Source organism: Anolis sagrei, chromosome 10 (genome assembly GCF_037176765.1).
Source record: "Anolis sagrei isolate rAnoSag1 chromosome 10, rAnoSag1.mat, whole genome shotgun sequence".
Taxonomy (NCBI): domain Eukaryota; kingdom Metazoa; phylum Chordata; class Lepidosauria; order Squamata; family Dactyloidae; genus Anolis; species Anolis sagrei.
Genome location: NC_090030.1, coordinates 35,457,209 through 35,469,362, shown reverse-complemented (window position 1 = coordinate 35,469,362; position 12,154 = coordinate 35,457,209). Strand labels below are relative to the sequence as shown.

General features: G+C 41.3%; 1 protein-coding gene across 1 annotated transcript; it reads left to right on the top strand.

The window, feature by feature from the left end:
* The first annotated feature begins 221 nt into the window (after window positions 1–221).
* Window positions 222–11,690, top strand: VMA21 (vacuolar ATPase assembly factor VMA21). Its single transcript, XM_060756506.2, has 3 exons — window positions 222–328; window positions 7,617–7,726; window positions 8,883–11,690. The coding sequence occupies exons 1-3, from the start codon at window positions 276–278 to the stop codon at window positions 9,023–9,025; spliced, it is 306 nt and encodes a 101-aa protein (XP_060612489.1). The 5' UTR covers window positions 222–275; the 3' UTR covers window positions 9,026–11,690.
* The last annotated feature ends 464 nt before the right edge of the window (window positions 11,691–12,154 follow it).

Genomic DNA, 12,154 nt, shown 5'->3' with positions numbered 1-12,154 from the left:
TTAGGTATTTCTATCCTTGTTATAATAATAATAACTATTACTATATGCATTTATATCCTGCTTATTAGTATTTATATTCTGTTTCCTTTTTCCATGATGATGCTGTGTCGCCTCCCTTCCAAAAGGGCGGCCTCCTTTCCCCACTTTGGCGAGGCCGCTCTAGCCTCCCCTCTCGTTGTCCCTTCTCCGGAGATTGGCTGGGACGGGGAAGGAAGGAAGGAAAGGGGCGTGTCCTCGGCAGCCGACCGGAAGCGGAAGAGGCCTTGCTTTCAGACATGGAGCGCTACGACAAAGCGGCGCTGAACGCGCTCCCCACCCTGGAAGCCCGGTAAGACCCCCAGGGAGAGAGAGAGAGACCGAGAAAGGGACACCCCTAATGAGTGACCTTGCAAGGCCCGCGTTTATATCCTGCTTCTGGACAACAAGCCCTATGAGGAGCGGCTTAAGGAGCTGGGCATGTTCCCCCTTCAGAACACAAGGCTGAGAGGAGACAGGATGAATAAATACGTGAGAGGAAGTCATGGGGAGGAGAGGAGGGAGCACATCCAGGGTCTGGAGAACAAGCCCTATGAGGAGTGGCTTAAAGAGCTGGGCATGTTTAGCCTGAAGAAGAGAAGGCTGAGTGGAAACAGGATGAGGGCCAGGGATCAATAAGTGAGGGGAATATGTCATAGGGAGGAGGGAGCGGATCAGGGGTCTGGAGAACAAGCCCTATGAGGAGCAGCTTAAAGAGCTGGGCATGTTTACCCTGCAGAAGAGAAGGATGAGTGGAGACAGAATCAGGGCCAGGGATCAATATGTGAGGGGAAGTCAAAGGGAGGAGGGAGCAGATCAAGGGTCTGGAGAACAAGCCCTATGAGGAGCGGCTTAAGGAGCTAGGCATTTTTAGCCTGCAGAAGAGAAGGATGAGAGGAGACATGAGGGAGGGAAAGGTAAACCCTTCTCCGGACAAATCTGCAATGTGTCCAGAGGAGGGTGACTCCAATGATCCAGGGTCTGGAGAACAAGCCCTATGAGGAGCGGCCTAAAGAACTGGGCATGTTTAGCCTGAAGAAGAGAAGGATGAGGGGAGACATGATGAGGGCCAGGGATCAATAAGTGAGGGCAAGTCAAAGGGAGGAGGGAGCAGATCAAGGGTCTGGAGAACAAGCCCTATGAGGAGCGGCCTAAAGAGCTGGGCACGTTTAGCCTGCAGAAGAGAAGGCTGAGAGGAGACAGGATGAATAAATACGTGAGAGGAAGTCATGGGGAGGAGAGAGCTCCACCTGAACATGAGGAAGGAACTTCCTGACCGTGAGAGCTGTTCAGCAGTGGAACTCTCTGCCTCAGGGTGTGGTGGAGGCTCCTCCTTTGGAGGCTTTTAAGCAGAGGCTGGGTGGCCATCTGTCAGGAGGGCTTTGGGTGTAATTGGATAGAAATACATAATAATAAAAATAAGCAGTGTATAAATGCATATAATAATAATGATACAAATACATAATAAGAATAAGAATAATAAGGGGTATACATGCATATAATTAATTATTAGGATAGAAATACATATAATAATAAAAATAAGCAGTGTATAAATGCATATAATAATAAGGATAGAAATACATAATAATAAAGATGATAAAGGGTATAATGCATAAATAATAATAATAATAATAGTAATAACAATAATAAAGGGTATAAATGCATATAATTATGATTATATTCAGGATAGAAATACATATAATAATAAAAATTACAGTGTATAAATGCATATAATAATAATAAGGATAGAAATACATAATAATAATAATAAGGATAATAAAGGGTATACATGCATATAATTAATTATTATTATATTCTGGATAGAAATGCATATTATAATAATGATAGAAATACATAATAATAATAAGAATAATAAACTGTATAAATGCATATAATTAATAATTATTATTATTATAATCATGATAGAAATATATATAATAATAAGCAGTGTATAAATGCATATAATAATAATGATAGAAATACATAATAATAATAATAATAATAATAAGGATAATAAAGGGTATAAATGCATATAATAAATTATTATTATAATCAGGATAGAAATACATATAAAAATACAAAATGTTTTGATTAGCATTTAATGGCCTTGCAGCTTCAAGGCCTGGCTGCTTCCTGCCTGAGGGAATCCTTTGTTGGGAGGTGTTAGCTGGCCCTGATTGTTTCTTGCCTGGAATTCCCTTGCTTTTTGAGTGTTGCTCTTTATTTACTGTCCTGATTTTAGAGAGTTTTAAAAAAATGTATATCCTGCTTTTTCACCATATATTTTGTATTATTATTATTATTAGTAGTAGTAGTAATAATAATATAGGAGCCCCCGGCGGTGGAGTGGGTTAAACCCTTGTGCCGGCAGGACTGAAGACCGACAGGTTTCAGGTTTGAATCTGGGGAGAGCGTGAATGAGCTCCCTCTGTCAGTTTCAGCTCCCCATGTGGGGACATGAAAGAAGCCTCCAATAAGGATGGTAGGCATCTTGCAAGGACAATGCAAGGGCAATGTCCCCTGGGCAACGTCCTTGCAGACAACCAATTCTCTCACACCAGAAGCGGCTTGCAGTTTCTCAAGTTGCTCCTGACATGGAAAAAAGTAGTAATATATTGATATCCCATTTCTTCTCTCCCATAGGATATTTAGATATTACTAGCCATCCATTGCCACGCGTTGCTGTGGCCCAGTCTGTTTATGTTTTGTGTGTGTATATATGTGTGTATGTGTGTTTATATATTTGTGTATATGTGTATATATGTGTGTTTTCATATATAAATAGATATAGATATATAGATAGATGGTGTATGTGTGTGTGTATACGTGTATATATGTGTATTTCTGTGTATATATGTATATATGTATATGTGTGTACTTGTTTATATATGTGTGTATATGTAATATATGTGTATGTGTGCATGTGTATATGTATGTGTATATTTGTGTGTGCTTGTGTATATATATGTGTGTGTATGTATGTGTGCATGTGTGTATGTATATGAGTGTATGTGTATATGTGTGTATACGTGTGTATATATTTGTGTATTTCTGTGTTTATATGTGTATATCTATATTGAGTATATGTGTGTGCTTGTTTATATATTTGTGTGTGTGTATGTCTATATGTGTATGTGTGCATGTATGTGTGCATGTGTATATGTGTATATTTGTGTGTGCTTGTGTATATATATGTGTGTGTGTCTGTATGTGTATGTGTGCATGTGTATATGTAATATATGTGTATGTGTGCATGTGTATATGTATGTGTATATTTGTGTGTGCTTGTGTATATATATGTGTGTGTCTGTCTGTCTGTCTGTATATATGTGTGCATGTGTATATGTATATGAGTGTATGTGTATGTGTGTATGTAGATATAGTTTATTTGGGGGGGGGGGTTTAAGTCCATTCTGCTGGGTTTTTTGTGTGTTTTTAGGGGTGATGGACATTCATTGGGCTGTTATGTGTCTTGTGTCCAAATTTGGTGTCAATTCGTCCAGTGGTTTTTGAGTTCTGTTAATCCCACAAATGAAGATTACATTTTTATTTATATAGATTATTATTAATATAAATAAATAAATATTTATGATCTTAGGGGGATTTGTATCTGTATGCAATAGTGTTCGTTTCTATGTGACTTTGTTATTGATCTTGTTTGTTCGATTCTACTTGCTTTTGTCTGATCTGTTGATCATAAGAGTCTAAGTTAGACTCTCATCTGACACGCTGTCACTCTCCAATGACTCACTGCACAGATTCTGGGGCGTAAATCCAGTTCATTCAAGCCTGTGTAGAATCCTTCCATGTCTGAGCAAGAAGCAACCGGATTGTATGTGTTTGCAAGATGTCAAAGCAGTAGTTAGTGCCTTGAGTATTTTGGAATTTAGGTGTGGTTAGGTCACTTTGTTTTGATGTAAATAGCTCAACAAAGTCCACAGGAACCCGACTGTTGTGAATACTACATGTGTTAAAGGTAAAGGTGGGTCAGATCAATTCTGGTGTTAAGATTTTGCTTAATAATAATAATAACAACAACAAACAACTGGAAAAGCTGACACAATACGAGGATTTAAAAATCGAACGGCAAAGACTGTGGCACAAGCCAGTCAAGGGGGTCCCAGTGCTGATTGGCACACTGGGTGCAGTGCCTAAAGACCATGGCCTGCACTTAAAAACAATCGGCGCGGACAAAATTACCAGCTGCAGAAGGTCACCTATAACGATAGCAGGAAGACCGAGTAGTAGAGAAGATTTTAAATAATTTGAATTTGTCAGATAGGGAAAGATATAAAAATAATTCCAACGCTGCTTCACCAAATTATAACGTTACCACACCTCTGTACCACCAATTATAAGGAACCTGGGGAAAACTATAGCCTATAAAGCCCTAAACGGTTCTGGCCCTACTTACCTCTCCGAACGCATCTCCTCCTATGACGCGACCACGACACTAAGATCATCTGGGGAGGCCCTGCTCTCGGTCCCGCCTGCATCGCAGGCGCACCTGGCGGGGATGAGAGACAGGGCCTTCTCAGTGGTGGCCCCTCGGCTGTGGAATGCCCTACCTGCAGACATCAGATCGGCCCCCTTGCTGTTGGCGTTTCGGAGGAAGGTGAAGACCTGGCTATTCGAACAAGCGTTTGACTAAACAGTGAAATTGAACATAGGAATACGGAACAATGGATAATGAGAGTGGATTCTGATTTTATTGTTGAGGCGTTATGATTGTTATACTGTTGTTAATTGTTGATGTTATAATCTGTTTTAATTGCATTATACTTTTTTTGTGATATCCTGCATTGTTGTGTAAACCGCTTTGAGTCGCCTAAGGGCTGAGAAAAATGGTATAGAAATAAAGTAAATAAATAAATAAACTATACTAATAGATTGTCGCTAATTATAAGGAGCTTAGTAGGGAAAGGAAAAGGGGATTTTAGAACAGTGAATCCCACAAGCTGCCAACCAAATTATATATATAGGTGCACGCAATTTTTAAAACAGGAAGGAGGCAATTGGGAGATCTTGAAACTGTTTCTTCAATTGTTTTCACTGCCACCTTTTTGTTTGGTATTCAGACTGAGTTGTATGTGGAGAGTATATTTAGTAACACCTTTTTGTGTTACAATAGTGTTGGTTTTCTTTAGAGGGTTTAAATCACAATGATGTTCCCACTGAAGCTGTTATAAAGTGTTAACAAAAATAAACGGTTATTTAACAGGCTTAATCTTCTTCTGGTACAAATGCGTAGTGGTTTCAGTAAGTTACTAGTACATAAGCTTCTGGTTACTTTCGATGTACAATTCTTAGAAGGGTTCTGGGTTCAAATGTTAATGTTAACAAAACAGGAGATTATCTCAGGAAAATAATTGCTGATAATAATTCCAAACAACATTCCCCCTTCCTGGAACCTAGTCAATAGCCTCTGGCCTAGCCTTCCTCAGCGACAAAGAACAGACCACAAGCAAGGTCCGGTTCCACTATCTGTATTCCTAGCTAATTTCTCTAGCTCTTGAATACCACAAAAGATTAACCCAGCTCTCCTATCTAACACAAACCAACTGTTATCACCAACCAAAAAAATCCCCCAACGGACCATTTCCAACTGCTAACTCAAGCCTCAGTTCAAAAGGTACATTTTTTTCTTTTTGAACGCTAGGCTTTGCCCCTATTTTCTAACCAATCCTGGCTGTTTAATCTCTGCTTCCTGGATTAGGACATGCCCCCTCTAGAAAGCCCTTAACTAAGATGGCGTCTCCTTGTTTCCCTATCCTAAGATGGCTGCCAGGGCTTCGCTAGGCCCACATTCTAGCTGCTTAAGGTAAAGAGTTCTTTACACCACCTTCCTGGGATCTGCACGCATTATTCGCCGATACATCACACAGTCCTAAACACTTGGGAAGTGTCCGACGTGTGATCCAATACAACAGCCAGCAGAGTGTGTGCTGTGGACCCATCTTGTGGTGTTTCTAATAATAATAATAATAATAATAATAATAATAATAATATTTGCCGATACATCACACAGTCCTAGACACTTGGGAAGTGTCTGACGTGTGATCCAATACAACAGCTAGCAGAGTGTGTGCTGTGAACCCATCTTGTGGTGTTTCAAATAATAATAATAATAATAATAATAATAATAATATTTGCCGATACATCACGCAGTCCTAGACACTTGGGAAGGGTCCGACGTGTGATCCAATACAACAGCCAGCAGAGTGTGTGCTGTGAACCCATCTTGTGGTGTTTCAAATAATAATAATAATAATAATAATAATAATAATAATATTTGCCGATACATCACACAGTCCTAGGCACTTGGGAAGGGTCCGACGTGTGATCCAATACAACAGCTAGCAGAGTGTGTGCTGTGGACTCATCTTCTTGTGTTTCAAATAATAATAATAATAATAATAATATTTGCCGATACATCACACAGTCCTAGACACTTGGGAAGTGTCCGGCGTGTGATCCAATTCAACAACCAGCAGAGTGTCTGCGGTGGACTCATCTTGTTGTGTTTCATATAATAATAATAATAATAATAATAATAATAATAATAATAATAATAATAATAATAATAATGGGAAGTGTCTGACGTGTGATCCAATACAACAGCTAGCAGAGTGTCTGCTGTGGACTCATCTTGTTGTGTTTCAAATAATAACAACAACAACTATGGGGAAGAGAAGCAGGATATAAATACATACAATGATAATAATATATATTATTTTTCTCAACATCCTATGGCATATTATTAATATCCTATATAATATACTAGTATTATTACATTACAATGTTATTATTGGTATATATTATTATATTGCATATATTGAGGGTCTCCCAGGTGATGCTGCAGGAGACATGATGGAGCTGTGTCTTCCTAGCTGTCCCCTAATTGTTCGTAATACAGGGTTCAAATTACATTAATGCTACGTTGATGGAGATGTCCCTTTGGACATACAGGGTTGTGTCTGTGTGTAAGTTAGACACTCATCTGACACTCTGTCACTCTCCAATGACTCACTGCACAGATTCTCTGGTGTAAATTCTGTTCATTCAAGTCTGTGTAAAATCCTTCCATGCCTGAGCGAGAAGCAACCGGACTGTGTGTGTTTGCAAGATGTCAAAGCAGTAGTTGGTGCCTTTAATCTTTTGGAATTTAGGTGTCGTTAGGTCCCTTTGTTTTGGTATAAATAGCTCTACAGGGGCCACAGGAATCCAACTGTTGTGAATATTACATGTGTTAAAGGTAAAGGTGGGTCAGATCAGTGCTGGTGTTAAGATCTTGCTGAATAACAACAACAACAAACAACTGGAAAAGCTGACACGATATGAGGATTTAAAAATCGAACTGCAAAGACTGTGGCACAAGCCAGTCAAGGGGGTCCCAGTGGTGGATCTGCATTTGGATTTGCATTCCAAATCCAACGTTAATCACGTTGAGAATAGACCCATTTAAACAAATGGAACTAAATTGTGGATAATACGTTGCACAGTTCTCAATAGTTGGACTCTAGGTTGGGTTTAACTCAGTAGTTTTCCTTAGATAAACCGTTTGACAGATGATTTAATGGATGGCTTATGTTTTGTTGCAGAAGTGACGGTTCCTTGGCCTCCACGCTGAGGACTCTTCTGTTCTTCACGGCTTTGATGATTATGTTGCCCATTGGACTCTATTTTTCCTCAAAGACCTATGTATTCGAAGGTAACTTGCTCACTTAAATACTACCTTTTCACCTGTCTTTTTCTCAGAGAGTAAAGTATTTAAAATCAGGGTTTTTTTGCACTGGGATGTGGGTGGCCTAAAACCTTACGTTTTGAGAGAATTATGTTGTTTACTGAAAGAAGTGAGCACATCACTTATTCCATGTGCAGTTTCCTCAAGAATAAAGTAAGGAGATGGTGAATGAGGGCACATTGCACATACTAATACATTATATATAATATCAATAATAATCTATATAAATAAAAATGTAATGTTCATTTGTGGGATTAACAGAACTCAAAAACCATTGAGCGAATTGACACCAAATTTGGACACAATATATGTATACTATCAGGCCAACGAGGGACCATCACTCATAAAAACACAGCAGAAGGGACTTTAAAAGCCAAAAAACCACAAAAAATACATTACAACGCACGCACAAAACTATATATATATACACACACACATACAAACACATATATACACATACATGCATATACACACACAAAACACATACACAGGAGAAAGGAAGGAAGGAGAGGAGAGAAGAAAGGAAAGAAGGGTACAGAAGGAAGGAGGGAAAGAAGGAGGGAAGGAGAGAAGGAAGGAAAGAAAGAAGGGTACAGAAGGAAGGAGGGAAGGAGAGAAGGAAGGAAAGAAAGAAGGGTACAGAAGGAAGGAGGGAAAGAAGGGGGAAGGAGAGAAGGAAGGAAAGAAAGAAGGGTACAGAAAGAAGGAGGGAAGGAGAGAAGGAAAGAAAGAAGGGTACAGAAAGAAGGGGGAAGGAGAGAAGGAAGGAAAGAAAGAAGGGTACAGAAGGAGAGAAGGAGGGAGAGAAAAAGGGAAGGAGAGAAGGAAGGAAAGAAAAGGGGAGAGAAGGAGGGAAGGAGATAAAGAAGGAAAGAAAGAATGGTAGAGAAGGAAGGAGAAAAGGAGTACTATATTCGTATAGTACAATATAGTAATATATAATACTAATATTGTGCTATACTAATATTATTATTATTATTATTATTATTATTATTTATCATATTCTGCCAATTTGTAATTCTTACTACTGAGATTTGAATAGGTAGCATCCTAAAAAAAGTTTATTTGGGGTAATATTGTCCTTTTTACTTATTCATGCTACTCTTCCTCTTGATTCTTCCAGGCGTCTTTGGCATGACCAACCGGGACAGCTATTTTTACGCCGCCATCGTGGCCGTGGTGGCCGTCCACGTTGTCCTTGCTCTTTTCGTCTACGCGGCGTGGAACGAAGGCTCCCGACAGTGGCGCGAGGGCAAGCAGGACTGAGCGCGGCGGGCAAGGGAACCCTCTCCGGCCCAGGTGGTATCGATCATAACGGAGCGGGGTGGGCGGCACCTCTTCTCCTTCCCCGCCATTTTTGTTTCAGTGACAGCTGTGACTTCGTGGGCCTCGTGGGCTTCACGGCCCTCAAATTCTGGTAGAAAGAGGCGCAACTGCGCACACTCGAAGGAATATTCCGTCACCTTCTTGGAGAAGAATCTCAGGATGCCTTTTGTTTGTAAACAACCAGCTGAGGACTTTATTGGAATCCACGTGGGAAAGATTTGCAGATCAAAAAGTTCCAAACGGATGTCTTACTTAGATTGCGAATGGGTGGAATTAACTGGAAATTAAGATTTGTGTCTTCTTGGGTTGAGGAAACACCCATGGAGGAGAATGGGTGTTGTTTACCCCAAGCCTGTCTTTGCAAAACCCCTTCCACATCTGAATAAAATCCCACATTTTCCGTTTCGAAATGGAATATATGGCAGTGTGGACGCAGATAACTCTAAGCCGATATGGTGGGATTTTCTGCCGTGATATTCTGGGTTCTGTGGCTGTGTGGACGGGCCCTGAGTGATGTCTTTCTATTCCTCACCTCTTAAGCATTTAGTGTACGATGTCTTTCCCTCCAAAGCAGAGCTTCCCAGATGCCGAGATCTCAATTCCAATCATTGTTGTCCATCTCCTTCCTTACTTAGTCTCTCATTTGGTATCAGCCATTGATTGGGGCTCTGGGTTTGAGCCTGCCACTTTTGGACTCTGACTTGCTGAGGTGTTCCAGCGAGTGTCTCTGTAGATCTTAGGAAACTATTTCATGATTTAAGTCGTTGGTGTGCTGGCTGATACCCTTACTTACTTACTTAGGCGATCCCTCGTTGTCCGAGTAGGATAATCCTCCAGGGCCAGTCCGTAGGTGACTGTGGAGCCCGATTCTTGATCTGCATCATCTCCCGCAGTGAGGGCATTGGGTTCCAGGTGGAAGGCAGTCCCAGTTGGCACATTTCTCTCTTTCACTCCCCATTCGTGCCTCTTCAAATTCTGCAGCACTGCTGGTCACAGCTGACCTCCAGCTGGAGCGGTCAAGGGCCAGGGCTTCCCAGTTCTCAGTGTCTATGCCAGAGTTTTTAAGCTTTGAGCCCATCTTTCAATCTCTTTTCCTGCCCACCAACATTCCGTTTTCAGTTCTTGAGTTCGGAGTAGAGCAACTGCGTTGGGCATCCAGACAATGTGGCCAGTCCAGCGGAGTTGATGGTGGAGGACCATCGCTTCAATGCTTCTTCCAGCACGCTGACATTTACCCGCTTGTCTTCCCAAGAGATTTGCAGGATTTTCTATAGACAGAGCTGATGGAATCGTTATAGGAGTTGCATGTGATGTCTGTAGACAGTCCACGTCTCGCAGGCGTAAAGCAGGGTTGGGAGGACAATAGCTTTATAAACAAGCCCCTTGGTCTCTCTACGGGTGTCCTGTTCCTTAAACACTCTGCTTTATTTGGAAGAATACTGCACTCGCAGAGCTCAGGCAGTGTTGACGTATGTAGACAGTCCACGTTTCGCAGGCGTAAAGCAGGGTTGGAAGGGGAATAGCTTTATAAACAAGCCCCTTGGTCTCCCTACGGATGTCCCATTCCTCAAACACTCTCTGCTTTATTCGGAAGAATACTGCACTAACAGAGCTCAGGCAGTATTGACATCTGTAGACAGTCCACGTTTTGCAGGCATATAGCAGGGTTGGGAGGACAATAGCTTTATAAACAAGCCCCTTGGTCTCCCTATGGGTGTCCCGTTCTTCAAACACTCTGCTTTATATGGAAGAATACTGCACTCGCAGAGCTCAGGCAGTGTTGACGTATGTAGACAGTCCACGTTTCGCAAGGTGTGCTTTCCCTCAAATGATGGGACAGTTTTGCATCGTCCTTAAAGAGATGACCACAATCATTACCAGCAACCTTGACCATGTCAATATTGTCAGGCAACTCCCCATAAAGCCTGTGCATTGGGTTGTAGTGGGTTTTTCGGGCTATATGGCCATGCTCTAGAAGCATTCTCTCCTGACGTTTCGCCTGCATCTATGGCAAGCATCCTCAGAGGTCGTGAGGTCTGTGGGAAACTAGGAAAGTGAGGTTTATATATTTATGGAATGTCCAGGATGGGAGAAAGAACTCTTGACTGTTGGGCAACCTCCCAACCTCTGAGGATGCTTGTCATAGATGCAGGCGAAACGTCAGGAGAGAATGCTTCTAGAACATGGCCATATAGCCCGAAAAAACCTACAACAACCCATTGATTCCAGCCATGAAAGCCTTCGACAATAGCCTGTGCATTGTTTGAGGAGCTCTTCTTGGATTTGAGTTGAACTCCACCTCCTGCTTTCAGCATTTCCGATATCTTGGAAAGAAGGAAAAGCCGAACCCTTGCTGATGGGAACGTTGCTCCTCTTCTTCCTTGCAAATAAAGGTGTCTAGTATTGAAATGTGAAACCCAAATCAGGGTTCTTGAATTCAGCTTGAACAAAATAGTGGTGCTTCTTGTTTATGTTGGCCGTTTCACGCTGCTCTTTGTGGAATTATGGGGAAAACATCTCTTCCTTGTTTTTTCTTCTTCTTCCCCTCTATATGAAATCAATGTTGTACGGTGAACTCTTCCTTTTAATAAAAGGTACTTGTTAATTTCTGGATTGAGTTAAACGCAGGTGTTCAAACCGTAACTTATTTATTTATTTTGGACATTTGTATCCCGGCCTGTCTTGACCTCCGCAGACCCCATGGTGCCCACAACCAAAAACATATATATGCAATTTAAATAACAACAGAACAATATATTTTGGGAGACGAATGCGAGAACTAATAACATTTGGGGCAAGAGAGAGACAGCAGACAGTTCCTTTGCGGTGGGTTTTGGGGGGTCTTCCTTACCCAGGATGCATATGGGAACTGATAAAACTTCAGAAGGAAGAATGAGAAAGAATTTGGAGGCATTTCTGGGTGGGTTTTGGGGGTCGTCCTTGTCCAGGATGCATATTGTTTAAAATAATCCGATCTTTAACGACGGTCCCTACTGTCCAAAAAGTGGTGATCAGGCCCCTTCAGCTGAGGTTTTTCAGAGCTATTTTGCAGACAAGATCTCGCTACTT